The sequence below is a fragment of the Oryzias latipes genome, chromosome 17, assembly GCF_053564925.1.
Source record: "Oryzias latipes strain Hd-rR chromosome 17, Olatipes_Hd-rR_3.1".
Taxonomy (NCBI): domain Eukaryota; kingdom Metazoa; phylum Chordata; class Actinopteri; order Beloniformes; family Adrianichthyidae; genus Oryzias; species Oryzias latipes.
In genome coordinates, this window is record NC_136253.1 from 15083395 (window position 1) to 15109748 (window position 26354).

The following is a 26354-nucleotide window of genomic DNA, read 5'->3' on the forward strand; positions in this document are numbered from 1 at the left end:
GCCATTTTCAGCTAATGCCATTTTTATTTGAAGAAGAAATTCAGCATTGGCCAATCGGACGTCAAACGCCCTCGGCATAGTCATGCTGTCCTGAACCTGCTGTTCAACACAATCTGTGCAGACATTTTCTATGATTAGAAGGTGGGTTATGTTTGTAAAATGTGTGCAAAAGACTGTCAGGGATCAATGATTGATATTTGCTAACAAAGTTTCCATGAAACGTTTCCTGCCCGTGTCAATGACCTGGAGGCATTTTTTTTATGCAGCTCCCAGTGGGAAGATGGAGAAGAAACGAGACAGGTGGATCTGAAATATCAATGGTGTTCCACTTTGTCGGTCCATCTATTTATGAAATCAATAACACTTTATGAATTCAAGCAACAACTAAAGTCTCTGACACAATGCACTCGTATTAACAAGCTCCTCCACAGAATTCCAAATGAAAGAGGACTTCAGCTTAATGTTGGTGGTTTCACTGAGGGAAAGCTGATCACCCCAAAGGGTGTATCAAAAGCTGCCATTTCTGCAAGGAATGGTGGCTCTTTTAAACAGGAATGGATCCTCAGTCATTGGTCCACAGCAGATGGCGTCTTGGTTATCAGGTGTTGAAGGGCTGGTCCACACTGAGGCTGCAGCTCTCAGCTCAGAAGGCACAGACTCATACACACCTTCACGCCATCCAAACTCGCATGCGTAAACAGATACAAAACACACAGAGTGCTGGACACACCAGGGCCGGAGCATGAAACTGCTGAAGAACAAAAAAAGATGAGTGAAATACGTTTTTATTACATAGATGAACAAAGGAAATTCAAATGCAGCAATAAGCCAGAAAACGTTTAATACGTGCAAAAACGGCACCTTATTATACACTAAATTTAAAGGAGACTAATCGACACAGCAATTTTAAACATTTAAAGGAAATTTAACAGTAATTTGGTCTGAAAAAAGAAAAAAAGAGCTGATGTGCTTAACCGTCGCATTTGTACAGAATTTTGAGTACATTCCCATACCGTTAGGGGGCAGTAGTGAATGAAGTTTCAGAGCGACGAAAGTCAGTCAACTTGTCCCTGGTGGTCTAGTGGTTAGGATTCGGCGCTCTCACCGCCGCGGCCCGGGTTCGATTCCCGGTCAGGGAACATAATCTTTTCCGTAATTCTGAGAAGAAATGACCTATAACCTTGTCTGTATGCGACAGATTCAATACTTAATCATAATGTCTTATCATCTGGCTTTTATATATATATATATATATATATATATATATATATATATATATATATATATATATATATATATATATATATATATATATATATATATATATACATAATTGACAACCGTTCTCTTAATACATACCTGACAGTGAATATCTGTAAAATGGTATTATGTGCAATTAAGTTTCAATTCTGGAAGAAAATGCTTGCCAAAGGAACAATAAATTGTACATCAAATGTTCAAAGTAAACGACAGGGTCCATTAAGTGGGTCCATCTATTTATTAAATCAATAACACTTTATGAATTCTGTAGTTGTAATATACACAGAGCTTGGTTTTGCAGAAACTTCATTGTTTGCCGTAATTGCTGCTGTATACTTTGTGATAGTGTGTGGATTGAACCAGGAGATGACTGGTTAAATGTTTGAATTTCAGTTCAAACATTAATTTTGACTCCAGCTCCAGTTTTCTAATCCTCACTGTGGTGTCGGGCCTTTTCCTGAACTTCAAACTGAAGGCGGGTGAGATGGACTTTTCAGCCGTGTTTTGTCCCGGGTCCCACTCAAGGAAGAGCTTGGATTGTACCTGGGAAGGCTAAAAGGAGTCTCTAGAATATTTAAACCGGAAGTGGGTTGCAATCTGCATCAGAATACTTGTGCGGCACATACACTGTTGCTAAATGGCTGGACTAGCGATGAAGTCCTCCAACTCAAAGCCAGTAGCCATCCGATATACCCAAGTGGGAGGCACCTCAGGGACAGTAGTGCGGTAGCACTAACAGTTGATTGCAATCAATATCCTGGACAAGCCCCCACTTATTTAACAATCCCAACCCAAAAAAAGGTGTAACAGAAAATAAAGGAAGGCCCAGACAGGCGTGCTGTGCTAAAGTGCAGCTTTTAATTAGCTGTTGGCTGAAAAGGCAAACAAAAGGAGAGATGTCAGAAAACAAAGTAGAACAAGTTGTTTGCAACAATCAATCTTCACGAAACGAGACCCATCAGGTAATAACAGTTTAACAAGTGCTTTGGACAAAACAAGCAACAACTAAAGTCTCTGACACAATGCACTCGTATTAACAAGCTCCTCCACAGAATTCCAAATGAAAGAGGACTTCAGCTTAATGTTGGTGGTTTCACTGAGGGAAAGCTGATCACCCCAAAGGGTGTATCAAAAGCTGCCATTTCTGCAAGGAATGGTGGCTCTTTTAAACAGGAATGGATCCTCAGTCATTGGTCCACAGCAGATGGCGTCTTGGTTATCAGGTGTTGAAGGGCTGGTCCACACTGAGGCTGCAGCTCTCAGCTCAGAAGGCACAGACTCATACACACCTTCACGCCATCCAAACTCGCATGCGTAAACAGATACAAAACACACAGAGTGCTGGACACACCAGGGCCGGAGCATGAAACTGCTGAAGAACAAAAAAAGATGAGTGAAATACGTTTTTATTACATAGATGAACAAAGGAAATTCAAATGCAGCAATAAGCCAGAAAACGTTTAATACGTGCAAAAACGGCACCTTATTATACACTAAATTTAAAGGAGACTAATCGACACAGCAATTTTAAACATTTAAAGGAAATTTAACAGTAATTTGGTCTGAAAAAAGAAAAAAAGAGCTGATGTGCTTAACCGTCGCATTTGTACAGAATTTTGAGTACATTCCCATACCGTTAGGGGGCAGTAGTGAATGAAGTTTCAGAGCGACGAAAGTCAGTCAACTTGTCCCTGGTGGTCTAGTGGTTAGGATTCGGCGCTCTCACCGCCGCGGCCCGGGTTCGATTCCCGGTCAGGGAACATAATCTTTTCCGTAATTCTGAGAAGAAATGACCTATAACCTTGTCTGTATGCGACAGATTCAATACTTAATCATAATGTCTTATCATCTGGCTTTTATATATATATATATATATATATATATATATATATATATATATATATATATATATATATATATATATATATATATATATATACATAATTGACAACCGTTCTCTTAATACATACCTGACAGTGAATATCTGTAAAATGGTATTATGTGCAATTAAGTTTCAATTCTGGAAGAAAATGCTTGCCAAAGGAACAATAAATTGTACATCAAATGTTCAAAGTAAACGACAGGGTCCATTAAGTGGGTCCATCTATTTATTAAATCAATAACACTTTATGAATTCTGTAGTTGTAATATACACAGAGCTTGGTTTTGCAGAAACTTCATTGTTTGCCGTAATTGCTGCTGTATACTTTGTGATAGTGTGTGGATTGAACCAGGAGATGACTGGTTAAATGTTTGAATTTCAGTTCAAACATTAATTTTGACTCCAGCTCCAGTTTTCTAATCCTCACTGTGGTGTCGGGCCTTTTCCTGAACTTCAAACTGAAGGCGGGTGAGATGGACTTTTCAGCCGTGTTTTGTCCCGGGTCCCACTCAAGGAAGAGCTTGGATTGTACCTGGGAAGGCTAAAAGGAGTCTCTAGAATATTTAAACCGGAAGTGGGTTGCAATCTGCATCAGAATACTTGTGCGGCACATACACTGTTGCTAAATGGCTGGACTAGCGATGAAGTCCTCCAACTCAAAGCCAGTAGCCATCCGATATACCCAAGTGGGAGGCACCTCAGGGACAGTAGTGCGGTAGCACTAACAGTTGATTGCAATCAATATCCTGGACAAGCCCCCACTTATTTAACAATCCCAACCCAAAAAAAGGTGTAACAGAAAATAAAGGAAGGCCCAGACAGGCGTGCTGTGCTAAAGTGCAGCTTTTAATTAGCTGTTGGCTGAAAAGGCAAACAAAAGGAGAGATGTCAGAAAACAAAGTAGAACAAGTTGTTTGCAACAATCAATCTTCACGAAACGAGACCCATCAGGTAATAACAGTTTAACAAGTGCTTTGGACAAAACAAGCAACAACTAAAGTCTCTGACACAATGCACTCGTATTAACAAGCTCCTCCACAGAATTCCAAATGAAAGAGGACTTCAGCTTAATGTTGGTGGTTTCACTGAGGGAAAGCTGATCACCCCAAAGGGTGTATCAAAAGCTGCCATTTCTGCAAGGAATGGTGGCTCTTTTAAACAGGAATGGATCCTCAGTCATTGGTCCACAGCAGATGGCGTCTTGGTTATCAGGTGTTGAAGGGCTGGTCCACACTGAGGCTGCAGCTCTCAGCTCAGAAGGCACAGACTCATACACACCTTCACGCCATCCAAACTCGCATGCGTAAACAGATACAAAACACACAGAGTGCTGGACACACCAGGGCCGGAGCATGAAACTGCTGAAGAACAAAAAAAGATGAGTGAAATACGTTTTTATTACATAGATGAACAAAGGAAATTCAAATGCAGCAATAAGCCAGAAAACGTTTAATACGTGCAAAAACGGCACCTTATTATACACTAAATTTAAAGGAGACTAATCGACACAGCAATTTTAAACATTTAAAGGAAATTTAACAGTAATTTGGTCTGAAAAAAGAAAAATAGAGCTGATGTGCTTAACCGTCGCATTTGTACAGAATTTTGAGTACATTCCCATACCGTTAGGGGGCAGTAGTGAATGAAGTTTCAGAGCGACGAAAGTCAGTCAACTTGTCCCTGGTGGTCTAGTGGTTAGGATTCGGCGCTCTCACCGCCGCGGCCCGGGTTCGATTCCCGGTCAGGGAACATAATCTTTTCCGTAATTCTGAGAAGAAATGACCTATAACCTTGTCTGTATGCGACAGATTCAATACTTAATCATAATGTCTTATCATCTGGCTTTTATATATATATATATATATATATATATATATATATATATATATATATATATATATATATATATATATATATATATATATATATATATATATATATATATATATATATATATATATATATATATATATATATATATATATATATATATATATATACATAATTGACAACCGTTCTCTTAATACATACCTGACAGTGAATATCTGTAAAATGGTATTATGTGCAATTAAGTTTCAATTCTGGAAGAAAATGCTTGCCAAAGGAACAATAAATTGTACATCAAATGTTCAAAGTAAACGACAGGGTCCATTAAGTGGGTCCATCTATTTATTAAATCAATAACACTTTATGAATTCTGTAGTTGTAATATACACAGAGCTTGGTTTTGCAGAAACTTCATTGTTTGCCGTAATTGCTGCTGTATACTTTGTGATAGTGTGTGGATTGAACCAGGAGATGACTGGTTAAATGTTTGAATTTCAGTTCAAACATTAATTTTGACTCCAGCTCCAGTTTTCTAATCCTCACTGTGGTGTCGGGCCTTTTCCTGAACTTCAAACTGAAGGCGGGTGAGATGGACTTTTCAGCCGTGTTTTGTCCCGGGTCCCACTCAAGGAAGAGCTTGGATTGTACCTGGGAAGGCTAAAAGGAGTCTCTAGAATATTTAAACCGGAAGTGGGTTGCAATCTGCATCAGAATACTTGTGCGGCACATACACTGTTGCTAAATGGCTGGACTAGCGATGAAGTCCTCCAACTCAAAGCCAGTAGCCATCCGATATACCCAAGTGGGAGGCACCTCAGGGACAGTAGTGCGGTAGCACTAACAGTTGATTGCAATCAATATCCTGGACAAGCCCCCACTTATTTAACAATCCCAACCCAAAAAAAGGTGTAACAGAAAATAAAGGAAGGCCCAGACAGGCGTGCTGTGCTAAAGTGCAGCTTTTAATTAGCTGTTGGCTGAAAAGGCAAACAAAAGGAGAGATGTCAGAAAACAAAGTAGAACAAGTTGTTTGCAACAATCAATCTTCACGAAACGAGACCCATCAGGTAATAACAGTTTAACAAGTGCTTTGGACAAAACAAGCAACAACTAAAGTCTCTGACACAATGCACTCGTATTAACAAGCTCCTCCACAGAATTCCAAATGAAAGAGGACTTCAGCTTAATGTTGGTGGTTTCACTGAGGGAAAGCTGATCACCCCAAAGGGTGTATCAAAAGCTGCCATTTCTGCAAGGAATGGTGGCTCTTTTAAACAGGAATGGATCCTCAGTCATTGGTCCACAGCAGATGGCGTCTTGGTTATCAGGTGTTGAAGGGCTGGTCCACACTGAGGCTGCAGCTCTCAGCTCAGAAGGCACAGACTCATACACACCTTCACGCCATCCAAACTCGCATGCGTAAACAGATACAAAACACACAAAGTGCTGGACACACCAGGGCCGGAGCATGAAACTGCTGAAGAACAAAAAAAGATGAGTGAAATACGTTTTTATTACATAGATGAACAAAGGAAATTCAAATGCAGCAATAAGCCAGAAAACGTTTAATACGTGCAAAAACGGCACCTTATTATACACTAAATTTAAAGGAGACTAATCGACACAGCAATTTTAAACATTTAAAGGAAATTTAACAGTAATTTGGTCTGAAAAAAGAAAAAAAGAGCTGATGTGCTTAACCGTCGCATTTGTACAGAATTTTGAGTACATTCCCATACCGTTAGGGGGCAGTAGTGAATGAAGTTTCAGAGCGACGAAAGTCAGTCAACTTGTCCCTGGTGGTCTAGTGGTTAGGATTCGGCGCTCTCACCGCCGCGGCCCGGGTTCGATTCCCGGTCAGGGAACATAATCTTTTCCGTAATTCTGAGAAGAAATGACCTATAACCTTGTCTGTATGCGACAGATTCAATACTTAATCATAATGTCTTATCATCTGGCTTTTATATATATATATATATATATATATATATATATATATATATATATATATATATATACATAATTGACAACCGTTCTCTTAATACATACCTGACAGTGAATATCTGTAAAATGGTATTATGTGCAATTAAGTTTCAATTCTGGAAGAAAATGCTTGCCAAAGGAACAATAAATTGTACATCAAATGTTCAAAGTAAACGACAGGGTCCATTAAGTGGGTCCATCTATTTATTAAATCAATAACACTTTATGAATTCTGTAGTTGTAATATACACAGAGCTTGGTTTTGCAGAAACTTCATTGTTTGCCGTAATTGCTGCTGTATACTTTGTGATAGTGTGTGGATTGAACCAGGAGATGACTGGTTAAATGTTTGAATTTCAGTTCAAACATTAATTTTGACTCCAGCTCCAGTTTTCTAATCCTCACTGTGGTGTCGGGCCTTTTCCTGAACTTCAAACTGAAGGCGGGTGAGATGGACTTTTCAGCCGTGTTTTGTCCCGGGTCCCACTCAAGGAAGAGCTTGGATTGTACCTGGGAAGGCTAAAAGGAGTCTCTAGAATATTTAAACCGGAAGTGGGTTGCAATCTGCATCAGAATACTTGTGCGGCACATACACTGTTGCTAAATGGCTGGACTAGCGATGAAGTCCTCCAACTCAAAGCCAGTAGCCATCCGATATACCCAAGTGGGAGGCACCTCAGGGACAGTAGTGCGGTAGCACTAACAGTTGATTGCAATCAATATCCTGGACAAGCCCCCACTTATTTAACAATCCCAACCCAAAAAAAGGTGTAACAGAAAATAAAGGAAGGCCCAGACAGGCGTGCTGTGCTAAAGTGCAGCTTTTAATTAGCTGTTGGCTGAAAAGGCAAACAAAAGGAGAGATGTCAGAAAACAAAGTAGAACAAGTTGTTTGCAACAATCAATCTTCACGAAACGAGACCCATCAGGTAATAACAGTTTAACAAGTGCTTTGGACAAAACAAGCAACAACTAAAGTCTCTGACACAATGCACTCGTATTAACAAGCTCCTCCACAGAATTCCAAATGAAAGAGGACTTCAGCTTAATGTTGGTGGTTTCACTGAGGGAAAGCTGATCACCCCAAAGGGTGTATCAAAAGCTGCCATTTCTGCAAGGAATGGTGGCTCTTTTAAACAGGAATGGATCCTCAGTCATTGGTCCACAGCAGATGGCGTCTTGGTTATCAGGTGTTGAAGGGCTGGTCCACACTGAGGCTGCAGCTCTCAGCTCAGAAGGCACAGACTCATACACACCTTCACGCCATCCAAACTCGCATGCGTAAACAGATACAAAACACACAGAGTGCTGGACACACCAGGGCCGGAGCATGAAACTGCTGAAGAACAAAAAAAGATGAGTGAAATACGTTTTTATTACATAGATGAACAAAGGAAATTCAAATGCAGCAATAAGCCAGAAAACGTTTAATACGTGCAAAAACGGCACCTTATTATACACTAAATTTAAAGGAGACTAATCGACACAGCAATTTTAAACATTTAAAGGAAATTTAACAGTAATTTGGTCTGAAAAAAGAAAAAAAGAGCTGATGTGCTTAACCGTCGCATTTGTACAGAATTTTGAGTACATTCCCATACCGTTAGGGGGCAGTAGTGAATGAAGTTTCAGAGCGACGAAAGTCAGTCAACTTGTCCCTGGTGGTCTAGTGGTTAGGATTCGGCGCTCTCACCGCCGCGGCCCGGGTTCGATTCCCGGTCAGGGAACATAATCTTTTCCGTAATTCTGAGAAGAAATGACCTATAACCTTGTCTGTATGCGACAGATTCAATACTTAATCATAATGTCTTATCATCTGGCTTTTATATATATATATATATATATATATATATATATATATATATATATATATATATATATATATATATATATATATATATATATATATATATATATATACATAATTGACAACCGTTCTCTTAATACATACCTGACAGTGAATATCTGTAAAATGGTATTATGTGCAATTAAGTTTCAATTCTGGAAGAAAATGCTTGCCAAAGGAACAATAAATTGTACATCAAATGTTCAAAGTAAACGACAGGGTCCATTAAGTGGGTCCATCTATTTATTAAATCAATAACACTTTATGAATTCTGTAGTTGTAATATACACAGAGCTTGGTTTTGCAGAAACTTCATTGTTTGCCGTAATTGCTGCTGTATACTTTGTGATAGTGTGTGGATTGAACCAGGAGATGACTGGTTAAATGTTTGAATTTCAGTTCAAACATTAATTTTGACTCCAGCTCCAGTTTTCTAATCCTCACTGTGGTGTCGGGCCTTTTCCTGAACTTCAAACTGAAGGCGGGTGAGATGGACTTTTCAGCCGTGTTTTGTCCCGGGTCCCACTCAAGGAAGAGCTTGGATTGTACCTGGGAAGGCTAAAAGGAGTCTCTAGAATATTTAAACCGGAAGTGGGTTGCAATCTGCATCAGAATACTTGTGCGGCACATACACTGTTGCTAAATGGCTGGACTAGCGATGAAGTCCTCCAACTCAAAGCCAGTAGCCATCCGATATACCCAAGTGGGAGGCACCTCAGGGACAGTAGTGCGGTAGCACTAACAGTTGATTGCAATCAATATCCTGGACAAGCCCCCACTTATTTAACAATCCCAACCCAAAAAAAGGTGTAACAGAAAATAAAGGAAGGCCCAGACAGGCGTGCTGTGCTAAAGTGCAGCTTTTAATTAGCTGTTGGCTGAAAAGGCAAACAAAAGGAGAGATGTCAGAAAACAAAGTAGAACAAGTTGTTTGCAACAATCAATCTTCACGAAACGAGACCCATCAGGTAATAACAGTTTAACAAGTGCTTTGGACAAAACAAGCAACAACTAAAGTCTCTGACACAATGCACTCGTATTAACAAGCTCCTCCACAGAATTCCAAATGAAAGAGGACTTCAGCTTAATGTTGGTGGTTTCACTGAGGGAAAGCTGATCACCCCAAAGGGTGTATCAAAAGCTGCCATTTCTGCAAGGAATGGTGGCTCTTTTAAACAGGAATGGATCCTCAGTCATTGGTCCACAGCAGATGGCGTCTTGGTTATCAGGTGTTGAAGGGCTGGTCCACACTGAGGCTGCAGCTCTCAGCTCAGAAGGCACAGACTCATACACACCTTCACGCCATCCAAACTCGCATGCGTAAACAGATACAAAACACACAAAGTGCTGGACACACCAGGGCCGGAGCATGAAACTGCTGAAGAACAAAAAAAGATGAGTGAAATACGTTTTTATTACATAGATGAACAAAGGAAATTCAAATGCAGCAATAAGCCAGAAAACGTTTAATACGTGCAAAAACGGCACCTTATTATACACTAAATTTAAAGGAGACTAATCGACACAGCAATTTTAAACATTTAAAGGAAATTTAACAGTAATTTGGTCTGAAAAAAGAAAAAAAGAGCTGATGTGCTTAACCGTCGCATTTGTACAGAATTTTGAGTACATTCCCATACCGTTAGGGGGCAGTAGTGAATGAAGTTTCAGAGCGACGAAAGTCAGTCAACTTGTCCCTGGTGGTCTAGTGGTTAGGATTCGGCGCTCTCACCGCCGCGGCCCGGGTTCGATTCCCGGTCAGGGAACATAATCTTTTCCGTAATTCTGAGAAGAAATGACCTATAACCTTGTCTGTATGCGACAGATTCAATACTTAATCATAATGTCTTATCATCTGGCTTTTATATATATATATATATATATATATATATATATATATATATATATATATATATATATATATATATATATATATATATATATATATATATATATATATACATAATTGACAACCGTTCTCTTAATACATACCTGACAGTGAATATCTGTAAAATGGTATTATGTGCAATTAAGTTTCAATTCTGGAAGAAAATGCTTGCCAAAGGAACAATAAATTGTACATCAAATGTTCAAAGTAAACGACAGGGTCCATTAAGTGGGTCCATCTATTTATTAAATCAATAACACTTTATGAATTCTGTAGTTGTAATATACACAGAGCTTGGTTTTGCAGAAACTTCATTGTTTGCCGTAATTGCTGCTGTATACTTTGTGATAGTGTGTGGATTGAACCAGGAGATGACTGGTTAAATGTTTGAATTTCAGTTCAAACATTAATTTTGACTCCAGCTCCAGTTTTCTAATCCTCACTGTGGTGTCGGGCCTTTTCCTGAACTTCAAACTGAAGGCGGGTGAGATGGACTTTTCAGCCGTGTTTTGTCCCGGGTCCCACTCAAGGAAGAGCTTGGATTGTACCTGGGAAGGCTAAAAGGAGTCTCTAGAATATTTAAACCGGAAGTGGGTTGCAATCTGCATCAGAATACTTGTGCGGCACATACACTGTTGCTAAATGGCTGGACTAGCGATGAAGTCCTCCAACTCAAAGCCAGTAGCCATCCGATATACCCAAGTGGGAGGCACCTCAGGGACAGTAGTGCGGTAGCACTAACAGTTGATTGCAATCAATATCCTGGACAAGCCCCCACTTATTTAACAATCCCAACCCAAAAAAAGGTGTAACAGAAAATAAAGGAAGGCCCAGACAGGCGTGCTGTGCTAAAGTGCAGCTTTTAATTAGCTGTTGGCTGAAAAGGCAAACAAAAGGAGAGATGTCAGAAAACAAAGTAGAACAAGTTGTTTGCAACAATCAATCTTCACGAAACGAGACCCATCAGGTAATAACAGTTTAACAAGTGCTTTGGACAAAACAAGCAACAACTAAAGTCTCTGACACAATGCACTCGTATTAACAAGCTCCTCCACAGAATTCCAAATGAAAGAGGACTTCAGCTTAATGTTGGTGGTTTCACTGAGGGAAAGCTGATCACCCCAAAGGGTGTATCAAAAGCTGCCATTTCTGCAAGGAATGGTGGCTCTTTTAAACAGGAATGGATCCTCAGTCATTGGTCCACAGCAGATGGCGTCTTGGTTATCAGGTGTTGAAGGGCTGGTCCACACTGAGGCTGCAGCTCTCAGCTCAGAAGGCACAGACTCATACACTCCTTCACGCCATCCAAACTCGCATGCGTAAACAGATACAAAACACACAGAAAGAGTGCTGGACACATCAGGGGCGGAGCATGAAACTGATGAAAAAGAAACAAATATGAGTGAAATGCGTTTTTATTATAGATTAACTCAAATGCAGCAATAAGCCAGAAAACGTTTAATACGTGCAAAAAAAGGCACCTTATTATACACTAAATTTAAAGGTGACTAATCGACACGGCAATTTTAAACATTTAAAGGAAATTTAACAGAAATTTGGCCTGAAAAAAGGAAAAAAAGAGCTGATGGGCTGAACTGTCGCATTTGTACAGAATTTTGAGTACATTCCCATACCGTTAGGGGGCAGTAGTGAATGAAGTTTCAGAGTGACGATGATAAGTTGAATTGTCCCTGGTGGTCTAGTGGTTAGGATTCGGCGCTCTCACCGCCGCGGCCCGGGTTCGATTCCCGGTCAGGGAACTCAATCTTTTCCGTAATTCTGAGAAGGAATGACCTATCGAAACCTTGTCTGTATGTTACAGATTCAATGTTAAAATGCCGAGGATAGCACAAGCGTTAAACGGTGGGGAGAAGCTGGTGTCCATGGGGAAAACCCAAACATGCACAGGGAGAACATGCAAACTCCACACAGAAAGGTCTCCTGTTGATGTTCTGTTTCACGTCTCCCAGCCGGACTTGAACCGGAGGCCTTCTTGCTGTGAGGAAAGAGCGCTAACCACCATAATTAAACTTACATTTTTCAAAAACTGGAATGATGATCTCTCTTCAAATACAAACTAAACATTTAAGAAAAGAGGATATAGCATAAAGTATTATCCTTAATGGAGTAAAGATCCAAATTCTTCTGTAATAATTACTCTGTAAGCAAAGTTTGTCTATTTTCCTTATTTTTTAACATTTAACCCTAGTGCTATCCTAGGCACTTAACATTGGGAGTTGGGTGGCGCCGTACGAAGCGCGTGCCTCGCAGCTTCCTTAATGCGCTCGTATTTATCGGCCGAGAGGAGAAACGCGGGGCGGCTTTAATGAACACCCCGGTTGTCAGGAGTGGTCTTCTGCCGGGGGCATGATGTGCCGCGGGGCAGAAAGAGACTTTCTGATGACAGAGTTTGCGCTCAGTGAATTTAAACACGCGTCTGCAGTGACGTATGCATCAGAGGATGTCCGATTGGCCATTCTGCATGTCAATCAAGTCCCATGCTTCTCGGTGAGGATTTTGATTGGCTGGTGGATTTTTAAGAAGTACTTTTTTTTTTTAATCTTCTCTGTCCTGCGATCTACCCTCATGTCCTTCCACGTCAAGTTCCCGGCAGCAGACCACTCCGGACATCACCAAGCATGAATGAGGAATGAAGAAATACTGGAGATACATCGTAAGCGCTTTGAGCGTCTGGAAAAGTGCAGATAAATCTAATCCATTATTATTAAATCTGAAAAGAGCGTCAGGAGACTCAGAAAGGCCGACCAAACTAAAACTAGTCATTCCTCCTTAAAAGAAATGTAGTTTTTAACAGGTACATTTGTTTCATTTTTCTCTCCTACCAAGAAAAAGTCTGTTTAGAATTTTTCAACCTGATTTTTGCTCTTTCAAGAGATTCCAGTCTGATTCTCATGGATGATGTCATTCTCGTGTATTTACGTGTTGTAATTGTTGCTGGTATGTATTGATCTAACCGAACCTTCCTCCGACTTCGTGCGGCCAAGAAAAAGGTTAATCACTGGCCGCATGAATTTAAAAAAAATTACATGTGAATAAACACTTTCTAGTCTCATTTGTATATATAAAAAAAGTTTTTAATCGTTTTATGTGCAATAAAGCTAATTAAAAAAACTTCAAATCCTTCAGAAATCTTTTTAAAAGTTGAGAATTACAAACTTTCAGCAAAAAAGATATTAATTAATTTACACTTTAGAAAACTTATTTAAACCGATTTGCTTATTTTCTAACATTTAAAAACTATTTTGTAAGCATAAAATCCCTCTTATGCCTTATGTAAGAAAATATAGCACATTTTTTGTCTTGTTTATATTAGTTTAGCATTTCTACAATAATTTGTTCCATTATTGGGCAACTGCATGAAAATCAGATCAATCAGAGAAATCAACCAACTTTTAGTTTGTATTAAGGTGGAGTCTCAACCATCTGCTCTGTAGTGCATCTTTACACTTTAACTGACATGACAGTTTTATCCACAGAGAAGTTTATTAAAGATGAAGATAAATCTGTAGTCGAGACGTGTAAACATTAGAAAGCTGAACTTTATAAAACACAAATGCTTCAAAAGAGCAGCAGTTTAAAAGTTTATGATTATTTGGAGAAAAGGGACATTTTAACTTGAGACATAGTAACTTATACGAAAATAAGAAAAACTTTTTATGAGAAATGAATAAAATAGTCTTTCTGACTTCTTCTCACCTGCGTACGGAGCCCGTGTCCTGACATTAAGATATAAAAATATATCTTGTTCCCACAGATTAATATCTTGTTCCCACAGGTTATTATGTCGTTCGCACGAAATACTATTCCGTTCCCACAAGATACTATTCCGTTCCCACAAGATACTATTGCGTTCCCTCAAAATACTATTCCGTTCCCTCGAAATGATTAACTCGTGCGAACGCAATAATTATGTCGTTCGAACGCAATAATTAATCCGTTCGAACGCAATAATTATTCACGTCATAAGTCATTCACGCGGATATGCTCTTTGTACGCCGGCAAAAGCCGCTTTCAGCCGTAACTTCCGGTCTCTGTGACCCATATTCGTTCAAAAAAGGAACATGAAATACAAAAATGATCACTTTATTACCGTCTCAATGAATATAAGAAAAGTATCAAAAGATTTATGATAACTAGGCTGCTTTGTCAAACGATAGCTCCTGCTAGGCTACTACTAGCTCCGCCGCAGAGCTCTCTGATCATGTATGCCGGCATTTGGGCAACTGGCTGGTCTGTTGTCAGACAGCTGATATTGTAGTTTAGGGTCGAATAGGAATAATAATATTCAGGACTTGTCTTTTATTAACTTTAGCAGTCAGTATCTTTACATTCGAAGGCTATTAGGCTACATGCTAACTGACTAGCCGATCATTTCCTGTTATTAATTTACGTCATAGATTTACAGCAGATACCTTCACATTTCTGTCTGTGTGTGTGTCTCATTACATTGCATTGAAGACACGGAGGATGTTTAGAGAACAGATTTATTTATTTTAAAAAGCACAGAAGCATCCATCGTATTCACGTTCACATCATCTGGTACGCCCTCAGTCATCTTGCTGCTTTTGTGCTTTTTGAAATAAATAAATCTGTTCTCTAAACATCCTCCGTGTCTTCAATGCAATGTAATGAGACACACACAGACAGAAATGTGAAGGTATCTGCTGTAAATCTATGACGTAAATTAATAACAGGAAATGATCGGCTAGTCAGTTAGCATGTAGCCTGATAGCCTTCGAATGTAAAGCGACTGACTGCTAAAGTTAATAAAAGACAAGTCCTGAATATTATTATTCCTATTCGACCCTAAACTACAATATCAGCTGTCTGACAACAGACCAGCCAGTTGCCCAAATGCCGGCATACATCAAAGAGCTCTGCGGCGGAGCTAGTAGTAGCCTAGCAGGAGCTATCGTTTGACAAAGCAGCCTAGTTATCATAAATCTTTTGATATTTTTCTTATATTCATTGAGACAGTAATAAAGTGATCATTTTTGTTTTTCATGTTCCTTTTTTGAACGAATGTGGGTCACAGAGACACGGAAGTTACCGCTGAAAGCGGCTTAGTTTTGCCGGCGTACAAAGAGCATATCTGCCTGAATGACTTATGACGTGAATAATTATTGCGTTCGAACGACATAATTATTGCGTTCGCACGAGTTAATCATTTCGAGGGAACGGAATAGTATTTTGAGGGAACGCAATAGTATCTTGTGGGAACAGAATGGTATCTTGTGGGAACGGAATAGTATTTCGTGCGAACGACATAATAACCTGTGGGAACAAGATATTAATCTGTGGGAACAAGATATATTTTTATATCTTAATGTCAGGACACGGGCTCCGTACCTGCGACTTCCATCAGTCAGACGGGTTTTGTTCCAGCTGTCGTGTTTCTGTTCATTCTTTCAAGATCTCCCACATTTGTAAATACATAATTAATTTCAACAACTAATGAAATAAAACACAAGAATCTGTTCAGCTTCGTTTTGTTTCGTCAAGCTCGCGGCAATAGCACGTTGTTGATGTTTACTTCCGCTGGAAGAGCCCCGCCCCCTGCTGGACATTCATAGGCACTGCAGATTATACATTGGAGCTGTATTCATTGTTTAATACCGTTTTTGGGGTGTCAGTGTTAAGATTAACAGTGATTTCCTGGAAAAGAAGGAATTTGCACGGTAATTAAAGTTTTTTATCTATCAAAATACAGGAAGTCCCAAAGATTTGATATTTAAAGCTACATCTGAAAAAAATCAATCTAAAATAAAGTAAATCAATATCTGAATTTTTTACAGCCAACAAATCACCAAGACAGTCAGAAAACAAAACCAGAAAAGCAACATCCAGGCAGGGAATGAAAGAATTTGAGAATGACAACAAATGTTCTGATTAATCTATTCAAACATCATATTTAAAACATGTTTTACATATCAACACCTTAGTTATTTAATCAGTGGGGATTTTTTCTAGAAATGCTTTGTATCCATAAGCAAACAACAACTGGATCCACATATGAGCATAAAGAACCTGAAGACATCTACACATTACCTGGTCCTCTATGAGTTATGTCTCTTAATTATCCAGTTACAAAAAATAAAACACAATCTTCATTTTTTGAACCCATTTAGCTCTTGCTAAGAATTTGCAGTTTTGAGGACCAAATATCTTCCCAGGTTCTTTTTGATTTGAAACATTTTTCTAAAAAGACAAAACAGTTTGGAAATATGGCCTGAAATTTTGGTATTTCAATTTAAAGTAATCTGAGATTATGACGAGATTTTTTACTAAAATTAGACATGAAGATCGTCGTCCCAGTTCAGTTATCATGTAAGAATTTTAGGATTTAGATGCAGATATAAGATAAAAGACATTTTCGTTGTCCATTCATTTCTCAAGTCGTGCTCTTAATAGCCTACCCGGTTAAATTAAAAAAACAAACAGTATTTATGGGGAGAATTGATCCACTCTGACCTGCTCAGAACTGAGCTGCGGGACGAGATCTGCAATATTAAAATGAGGTCCTCCTTTTTGGAAGCAGCTTCTCATTGGACAATCTTAAAACCCTCCATGTCTCAGTTCTTCTGACAGGGTTAGATGGAGGAAGCTGATTCCCCTGAAGGGAAAAGCAGAAGTAGTCGTCAGTTTTCTTCACTAAACTGCACCTTGCAAGACAGTCAGTGGTCCAAAGGAGGAAAGAGTCGAGCAGAAGCTTTTCTTTATTGGAACACTTCACAGGGACAACAGAGCATCAAGCTAACAGCTCACAGCTGTTCCTACAGCCGTCTTCCTACTGTACCTTCAGCCCCTGCCTAGTTAAGCACCTGTGAACAAATAGGACAAGTTCAAACATTTACATTAATAAATAAGTCAATGTCGTATGTCCTAAAATACATGCAATATAAAAAACATCAGGAAGAAACATATCAAACAAGGTAAAGCTTTTTCACTTTACAGTGGTGCTTAAAATAAAAATAAAATAACTGAATGTCTTTTCTCTGCATAATCTATTCACTTGAAAATACAAGAAGCAGATCCTTCCTCACACAGTTTCATCATCATCATCATCATCATCATCTCACTCAAGTCTTCCCGCAGGTTTCAGTGTAATCTCAGGATGTGATGTGAACCTCAGACTGAAGCTACAAGGTTAGTGGTTTCTTTTTAAATTCCTGGTAGAATATGGAGCTTCTTCCACACTGCTCTGGTTCTGAAGTGAGACCAGAACCGGAGGGTTTAGGAGAAGGGCTTCTCGCCTGTGTGGACCCTCCTGTGAACTAACAAAGTCCCGCTCTGAACAAAGTTCTTCCCACACTGCTTGCAGGAGAACCTCCTCCACAGGTTATGGTTTCTGATGCGGGCCCACACACTGCCGCTCCGGAGGGAGCGCTGATGTTCCCTGAAGGGGCACCTCCTCCTGCGGACGTGAGTCCGGCTGTGGGCCAGCGAGTCCCCACTCTGTGTGAAGCCTTTGCCGCACGTCTTGCAGAAATGTCTCTTCCCCCCTTTGTGGACTCTGTCGTGTTTCTTCTTCAGGGACTTAAACTTGAAGGTTTTGTCACAGAGGTCACACGCCAAGAGCTTCTCGTCTTCCTCAGAGCTGCAGGAACCCTCTGGAGGAGGACAGCTGTCAACGACTCGCCTTTCCTTTCTCAGCTTCGAGTTTCCAGCTGACGTCGCGTCCTCCGGTTCTCTTGACTGTGGCTTTTGCCCTGCAGCCTCACCGTGGGAATCGGACTGGATGTGACCTCTGTGCGGATCCGGCTCGTACCCATCGCTGTCCTCAGGTTCCTGCTTCAGAACCAGCTGCAGGCTGAGAAGCCCTTCTGCGAAGCTCAGAGGTTCTGATGGGCTCTGGTCCGCTCTGCAGCGGCTCTGCTGGGGGGGCGGAGAGTGTGCCGCCTCCTCCTCCCTTTGGACAGAATATTGTTGAAGATCTGCGAGGAGGAAGACAAATGTGGTTAAACACAGGAGGGTTCAGGTGATGGGGAGGGGGGCAGCCCTCCTAAAATACCTGAGCAAAGCACTGAAGGTTCTAGAGCGGTCCAACATCTATCGCCTGCTAAACAAGCATTTGTGGCCGCAGAAACCGTCTTTATGTTGATCTAAACTGGATCAATGTTTTGTTGAGTTTTTCACAAACTCAGAATTTACTTTAATTTCAAAGCTGACATAAGTTTCTAGAAGCCCCGCCCACATTTTTAACATAAGCATCCCATGAACCACTGCTGTGCTCAGCTTGCAGTCTAATGTTTAGAGTGCGTTGGGTTTTTTAGTCTGACCGCGTTCATGGCGGGCTCCCTGCAGGAACATCAGGCCATCATACCTATTCTGTGCAGATGGATTTTGGGGATCTGGATGTCTTTCCGTAGCCTGAGCAGATGATTCACCTCCTCGCTGACTTGAGACTCGTCTTTGGACTCGCGACAAATCGCTGCGTTTGCCGCCTGCTGGTGGATCAGCGGCTCATCCTCCTGACTGCTGCAGAGCTCCTCCTCTTCCTTTTTAACCTCTCTGAGTTCTGGTGTTGGCGCCTCCTGGTTCAGACCAGGACTGCTCCTCTGCTTACAGTTGCTCTGGGGAGGCGGAGCTACCACAGATGGACAGATGGTAAAAAATGGACAGAGAAAAAAAAGCATCAGAATCGCTGCGTTGTTTCTTTGCAAAACCAGAACCATCGTCTTAAAGTTCTCCATGGAGACGTCAGCAGGAAGACGTCAGCAGAGTTTTGGGCTGTCTTTCTACAGCAAGCTGTCAAAATTCAGAGAAGTGGAAAGTCAGACGGTCCTGAGAACATTCCCATGGAGGTATGGAAGGTGATGGTTTTTTTCTGACTGGATTATTTAACAAAATCGTGTTCTGCTGCTCATTTTTAAGAACGAGGCAGAGTGATGGAAACGTCAGAGAAATAAAGCTGATGTAATAAACAATAAAGTTATTATTTTGGAAAGAGTAGTAAAAGCTAGACTGAGGTCGGAGGTGAACGTTTGTGAGCAACAGTTTGGTTTCATGCCAATGAGGAGAATCATAGATGGACTGTTTACTTTGATGAGGCTCCTGGAGAAGAACTGAGGAAGTCAGAAGGAGCTGCATCGTTTCTTTTTGGATCTAGAGAAAGTCTGAGACAGGACACAGGGATAGCAGCTGTGGTTTGTGTGAAGAAGCCTGCAGAGAAGAACGATGGAGGCAGTGGTGAGATGTGCCGTGGGGGTGACAGAGGGATTCTAGATGGAGGTGGGATCAGCTGAGCTCCTTATTTGCTGTGAAGATGGACAGACTGACAGACAGACCATGATGTTTGCAGATGATATGGTGAAAGTGGAAGCAGGTGAAGGAACATCTACAGCAGGGGATCTCAAAGTACGGCCCGGGGGCCAATGGCGGCCCGCGGGAAGAGTTTTTGTGGCCCTCAATCAATAAATGTTGGGGAGCCAGTTTAGCTCGTGCTGATTTGCGGCGCCTTCCGTCCGTGAAACCCGGGTTCGACTCCGGGCTACTCCCTGTTCCCTTCTCTACCTCTGCCGGTTCCAAGCCCGGTTTGAGAAGGTTGCGTCAGGAAGGGCATCCGGCGTAAAACGTTGCCAAATTTACCATGCGACTCGTTCGCTGTGGCGACCCCTGATGGGAGAAGCCGAAAGTGGAAGAAGAATCAATAAATCCTGATCGAATGGTTATTGAACCAGCTGTCCATTGATTGGAAAAATATTGTTTCATGGTTTCTGGCGACATCTGCAGGAAGAAAATGGTAATTACACTCGGGTGTCAACAGTATGGTGGATTCATTTCACCCCAAGCGGGCAGACAACATTTTCTATGTCACCGCCTCTGGACCGTGACAACGGTAGCAGAAATGGCGGGATATGGAGAGAGAGCCAGAGGAAAAACGTTGTGTTGTCGAGGAGAAAAAGGCGTTTTCAAGCTAAGTGGTCAAATGCTTACTTTGTCTTACCTTATGGGCTGGATAAACTCATGTGCTTTATTTGTAAGCAGGTAAATGAAATGCCAAAAGTATTCAATATAAATCGTCAAACAATGTTACAAATTATAAAAACGATGACAAATTTACAGACGAGGAGCGCCACAATAAGCTCCAACAACTACAACGAGGCTTTGCTTCACAGCAGATGTGTACAAACATGACTAAATGCAGTGAAGCTATGACAGAAGCTACATACGTTGTTGCTTTGGAAATGACCCGAGTATCAAGCCAGTCAGTGACGGGAAGTTTGTAAAAAGAATGTATGCGGAAAGTAGCTGACATTGTTTGTCTACAGCAAAAGAAAAAGCTTGAACAAATAAGTCTGTCAAATGATACAATTACTAGACGAGTAGAACATCTGGGCAGCAACCTCTGACCACAATTGGGAAACATCTGGAGGGCCTGGTTAACTGTACAATGACACTTGCTCATTAAAGTTATTAAAAACAACTTTTTCGGTTTATCCATTTTCTTTCACCAAAATTGGCCCCCAGTCTAACGTCGAGTACTTCATTTGGCCTTCAGCTACAAAAACTGAGAGAACCCCTGATCTAGAGAGATGAACGTTTGCTTTGGGAGGGAGAAACGAAGGTGAGCCGCAGAAAGACGAGGCTTTCTGTGTGTCGATGAGAGGAACTGAAGAGGAGCAGTGAGGTTCCAGAGAACAGAGGTGAGGAAGGTGGAGACCTTTCAGTACTTAGGAAGAATGAAAGGAAATGGAAAGGTGTCGACGACTGAGGTCGTCCATGTAGAGAAAGACACAGGAGGCAGAGCTGAAGATGTTGAGGTTCTCTTTGGGTAGTGATGCAGACACATAGGATCAGATTCAGGAAGGAATCCAGAGGAAAAGCCCATGTTAGATGTTTAGGAGATGCATTTCAGAGCAGAAGACAGACTGAGGTGGTTTGGACACGTTGTGAGGCGGGACAGTGACAAGCTTAAAGGATGATGAGGTTGGATCTATCAGAAGAAGTCTGTAAGAGGACACAAGGAGGAGACAGAGGAGCCGGAAGATTCCCTGTGGAGAACTCTAGAGGGAGGTGAAGCAGGAAGAGGGGAGCTGTGTTAACAAAACGAATTTTTACCAATTTTCTCGAAAGATTTCTTTAAACACAAATCCCGAGGAGGATGGGAAACGCCCCCTATTTGTAAAACTCCAAATCACGTGACTGAATTGATCCAAACCCTATATAATACCTCGCAGGGCTAAGCTGTGGGGTCCCGCAGAGCTCCGTACCTGCTGGGCACAGCTGCGGTGCGGTTGCGGGTTTCCTCCTCAGCGCGGTCAGCAGTCTGCGTTGCCGCTCCATCGCCTCTTCGTACTGCATGATGGTTTTCTCAAACTCCGCGAAAATATCCAGCGCTGCGACCGTGAGTCTGTCGCTGATTAACTCCCGGAAGTACTGAACGGAAAACATTTTCCCAGAGACGAGCAGATTTCCCCCTGAAGGAAAATATAACTTTACCAGCAGACTGAGGATGAATCCACAACTGGCGCTTTAATGCTACTTCCGTGGAGTGTTACACCGAAAAGGTCCGACTGGAAACTTAGGATTTATTAAAGTCTGAGTTCAAACAAACTTACATTTGATTTATTTAACAGTTTTATTAATTAAAAAAATATAAACATGTGCCATGTACCTTTATTTGTTAAAGAGTTTTTCACTGCAATACTGCTGGTTCAGTAAAGTATAAAGTACTGTTATTACCTTATATGTTGACTAACCAAGTCAGATAAATTTCATTTCAAATATGATACAAATACTTCCCCATTCAATATTCTATTTTCCAAAGATTTAGAAAGGATATTGACCCCAGTTGCTCTTTTAGCAACAATCATGCTGAAACTTTTAGACATTTATTTTGGACTTGCACTCATACTGAAGCCTACTGGTCTGGTGTTTTAAACTTGCTGCAAACACATGTTATCCCCAATGTTCCTGTCTGTTTCAAACAAACTCTTGTTTTTTTGTTGTTTGTTTTTTTAAATACAAGGAAGACAACAGGGCCTATTTACTTAATTTTCATTCTGGCCAAATATTACATTCATAAATGTAAACATGCTAGTAACAAATCTGTGAAATTAAGAACGCTGAGCATTTAAAAGGTTTAAAAACTTGATATATGTTGAAAAAACACAATTTGAATAGTTGGTGATACCAACCCTTTAAAGTTTGTGATTCATTATAATATGATCTGCGCTTTACATTTTTCATTTTTTTTCTTTTTCATTTCTTTCATATGTTGCTTTCTGTTTTTACCCCCTTGTCCAGTTTTGTCCATCTGTGTTTGATTTTATGTAACAAATGGCACTTTGGTTTGTAAAGTTTTTTTTAAACTTTATTGTAAACTTCAGTTTCAGCACAAAACTAATAATATACATTGTACATCAATACAAACAAATACTATGAAAAAGAATATAGTAATTATAATATTGAGCGTGGGGTAGGAGCAAACAAACTAAAGCATACAATGAGCAAATAGAAGTAAGGTTGATAAAGGATTGCATAATTGACATTTTCAATAATTTTATGTTGGGAACAAATTTCAATAGCTCCTATAGATTTAAAATTCAGTACATAGCTTGACCTCCAAAGGGAAAAAAGAGAACTTTGGAATGTTATAAAATTTACATTTATAAGTTTAAATTTTAGCAAGAAAGATAACTAAAAAAAATTGGTAGAAATTGAAATGGCATATTCTTATTTTGGTGTGAGCCAAACAATACATGATTCCAAAGTAAAGAAAATGAGAGAGCAAATTGGTAATAAAAGAAATCACAGTAAATTTGCCAAAAAGAGTGAGAAAAAGAGCAAGGCCAAAATAGACTAGTAACTGTTTCGGGTGAAAGTTTCCAAAAGTACACAGTGTATCAATATATGTACTTTTCACATAAAAAGCACATACAATTATTTGGAGTGGTTTCTTTTATTCAATACTCTATTAATGTCTGGGAAGTTTTTCATTCACAAAAGCAGATTCTTAAAAATCCAACCATTATTCTGTACATTTCATAAAGAGATCTGTATATATTTTAAATCACTAAAGTTACGAAAGAAAATGCAAGGAAACTGTCCACCTTCACTGAAGATAAAATGCTGTATTACAATCCCTAGCATTATATTATATTATATTATATTATATTATATTATATTATATTATATTATATTATATTATATTATATTATATTATATTATATTATATTATATTATGGCATTTGTATAAGACTACATTTCTAATTGTATTTATTGTATTTTACTATTATTTTTTTATCTTCATTTCTTTCTGTCCTATATGTGGATATGTATGTGATCTTTTGAAGTTGTAAAAAAAACAAACAATAATAATAATAAAAAGGAAAAAGAAAATGTTGGTGGTGGAACGACACATTCTTAGAAACACAACTGCCGGTACTCAAATGTGGAGCACTGTACCGGAAACTGTCAAGCGCCCCGGCGGAAGTAAACAAAGAGGAATTCATTTAGTTTGGCGTGTGAGTGTGGAGGATTGTGGATTCTCCGCTATAGAGTTGCAGCTGCAGCAGCGATGTCTTCAGTTCAGTCTCTGAGAGAGTTTATCAGCGAGCAACTCACTGCTGCTGCTGAAGAAATCTTCAGACAGTTTGAGAAAACCATCGTCCACTATGAGGAGGAGATGGATCGTCAGCGCAGACTGCTGGATAATTGTAGCAGCTGGAGAGTACCGACTAATCCACACAGACCAGGTAAACCTGCTGTGATCACAACGTTTTTGAACCAGTAACCATAATGCAGATAAACGTGCGTTTTTTTTTAAATCCCTGTACTGAGAACTATCAAGCAGAAGATAGAATCTTTGAGGACATGACTCTGACATAAGGTGTCCATAAAAGTTGTTATCTTATAAGGGATTTTAAAACATACAAAATATATTTTTTTACAGTCCTGAGAACTCGTCATCATTGATGTAAGTCGTTCAAGTGTTTATTGAAAAGTTACATTAGAAAGTACATAGTTTGATGTGAGATGTGTACTTGAGTCACAAAGTAAGTAATGTTAGCCTTATCACGTCCTGTTGATCCCAAATCATATCCAGAAAAGTTCATCTTTGACTTGACGTTCATCAGTGGAGAGAAGGGTGTTTGGGGCTCACCTCACCTTTTGTCAGTATGGTGGTAAAACCAAAAATATGTTTTTCAGGTGGTCCTAGTAAGTCATAAATGTAAGTGCAACATGTGTTGGAGCCCTGCAACCGTTAAAGGAACTCAAACGTTTATAGAGGAACAGATGCCGCAACTCCGAGAAGTATAAATGAAAATCCCGAAAAGATGAGGCAGTGTTGTCGTGTCTGCACAGAACCTGCTTAGAACCCCCAGCTTTATGTGACCTTGCAGATCTGGAACCTCCAGGAGTCTTTGAGGAAGACCAGCCGCTCTGGAACCAGGAGAGGAGCAGCAGCCTGAGGGAGCTGCAGGTCAAAGAGGAGCAGGAGGAGCCGTGCAGCAGTCAGGAGAGGTGGCAGGAGAACAATGTTTCCTCTGTGAAGGCTCCCTTTGAGGCAGAGTCACGCTGCGAGCAGCTTCTCTCTCAGATCCCTCTCGTGCCTCAGGACCAGCAGGGTGGGGCGTACATGGAGTTTGATGGAGACGCAGAGGTGATGTCGCAGCAGAGACCAAACAGAAGAGGCTGCACCGACCCAGAGGGTGCCTTCCTGCCAGAGCGCGACTTCATGATTGAAAACGACAACAGGGTCTGTAAATGCAGCATCTGTGGGAAAAGCTTGAAAGACAAATACTCTCTAAAAGTCCACAACAAGATCCACACGGGGGAGAAAGCCTTTTCCTGCCACATGTGTGGAAAACGCTTCCGATACAAACACGCCTTGAAGGTTCACGTCAGGATCCACACGAACGAAAAACCTTTCAGCTGTCGAGTCTGCGGGGAGACGTTTCGTCAGAGCAGCAACCTGATCAGCCACCTGAAGAGACACCAGGAGCACATGCTGCTGCCGAGCAGCCAGGGCCGCAGGTGACAGCTGTCAGAGGAAGGTCACCTCACGTCTGTCATCGTAAAAGCATTTTTGGTAGATGAACACCAGTAAAAAACTGAACTGAAATCATAATTTATTATTATTGTTATAATAAGAATTTATTGATACTTCAAGATTCTTAATTCTGTCAGTAAAGCTAGGAACCAGATATTGATAAATCATGTAATAAAATGGTTATAGTATAACGGGGTGGGATTATATAAGTTCCTTTCCTTCCACTCCCTTTCATTTATTAATATGTCTAATTATCCTCAGTTTGATTAGTTATTGTATGAATGTAAAACTGATGATTGTATTGTTTTGGTGTATTATTTCTATTTGATTGCTTGAAATAAACCATTTCAAATCATTAAAATAATCGGCTTAAAACCAGAGGAATGTTTTGATCACAACATCATTGCTAATTTGAGTATTTCATCCTCAACTGCAATAAATTTGTATTTTAATCATTTGTGTTATGAAAGACTGAAGGAGTCAAATGCACTTCATCCGTGATGTGTTGGTTTGTTTTTTTCATCTAGATTTATGGTTTGTTGAATGATGAGCTAAAATATCTTGCTCATTAAGGGATATAATGGATTGGTTATGAAATCATTAGCTCTGTCCTGTGTGCACACATTCTGTCACAGATTTTTGTTGGTCA

At 40.2% G+C, this 26354-nt stretch overlaps 2 protein-coding genes and 7 non-coding genes across 11 annotated transcripts; 8 read left to right on the forward strand and 1 right to left on the reverse strand.

Moving 5' to 3' along the window:
• Positions 1 to 1067: 1067 nt before the first annotated feature.
• trnae-cuc (transfer RNA glutamic acid (anticodon CUC)) lies at positions 1068 to 1139 on the forward strand. Its single transcript has one exon. It is a non-coding gene; the product is annotated as a tRNA-Glu (tRNA).
• A 1809-nt stretch (positions 1140 to 2948) lies between these two features.
• trnae-cuc (transfer RNA glutamic acid (anticodon CUC)) lies at positions 2949 to 3020 on the forward strand. The gene has a single exon. It is a non-coding gene; the product is annotated as a tRNA-Glu (tRNA).
• A 1799-nt stretch (positions 3021 to 4819) lies between these two features.
• On the forward strand, positions 4820 to 4891 carry trnae-cuc (transfer RNA glutamic acid (anticodon CUC)). The gene has a single exon. It is a non-coding gene; the product is annotated as a tRNA-Glu (tRNA).
• Positions 4892 to 6762: 1871 nt separating this feature from the next.
• Positions 6763 to 6834, forward strand: trnae-cuc (transfer RNA glutamic acid (anticodon CUC)). The gene has a single exon. It is a non-coding gene; the product is annotated as a tRNA-Glu (tRNA).
• A 1773-nt stretch (positions 6835 to 8607) lies between these two features.
• Positions 8608 to 8679, forward strand: trnae-cuc (transfer RNA glutamic acid (anticodon CUC)). The gene has a single exon. It is a non-coding gene; the product is annotated as a tRNA-Glu (tRNA).
• A 1813-nt stretch (positions 8680 to 10492) lies between these two features.
• On the forward strand, positions 10493 to 10564 carry trnae-cuc (transfer RNA glutamic acid (anticodon CUC)). Its single transcript has one exon. It is a non-coding gene; the product is annotated as a tRNA-Glu (tRNA).
• Positions 10565 to 12374: 1810 nt separating this feature from the next.
• trnae-cuc (transfer RNA glutamic acid (anticodon CUC)) lies at positions 12375 to 12446 on the forward strand. Its single transcript has one exon. It is a non-coding gene; the product is annotated as a tRNA-Glu (tRNA).
• Positions 12447 to 17405: 4959 nt separating this feature from the next.
• On the reverse strand, positions 17406 to 22250 carry LOC101172276 (uncharacterized). 2 transcript variants are annotated; one of them, XM_004078773.4, is made up of 3 exons: positions 21921 to 22250; positions 19031 to 19294; positions 17406 to 18641 (listed from the first exon to the last, which is right to left on the reverse strand). In XM_004078773.4, the coding sequence occupies exons 1-3, from the start codon at positions 22099 to 22101 to the stop codon at positions 17941 to 17943; spliced, it is 1146 nt and encodes a 381-aa protein (XP_004078821.1). In that variant the 5' UTR covers positions 22102 to 22250; the 3' UTR covers positions 17406 to 17940. The 2 variants fall into 2 exon arrangements, with proteins under 2 accessions (XP_004078821.1, XP_020567022.1); XM_020711363.2 differs by lacking the exon at positions 21921 to 22250 and adding an exon at positions 19749 to 19948.
• Positions 22251 to 24114: 1864 nt separating this feature from the next.
• Positions 24115 to 26160, forward strand: LOC101172764 (uncharacterized). 2 transcript variants are annotated; one of them, XM_020711370.2, is made up of 2 exons: positions 24115 to 24407; positions 25071 to 26160. In XM_020711370.2, the coding sequence occupies exons 1-2, from the start codon at positions 24230 to 24232 to the stop codon at positions 25691 to 25693; spliced, it is 801 nt and encodes a 266-aa protein (XP_020567029.1). In that variant the 5' UTR covers positions 24115 to 24229; the 3' UTR covers positions 25694 to 26160. The 2 variants fall into 2 exon arrangements, with proteins under 2 accessions (XP_020567029.1, XP_004078823.1); XM_004078775.4 differs by having other exon boundaries at positions 24117 to 24407; positions 25056 to 26160.
• Positions 26161 to 26354: the final 194 nt, after the last annotated feature.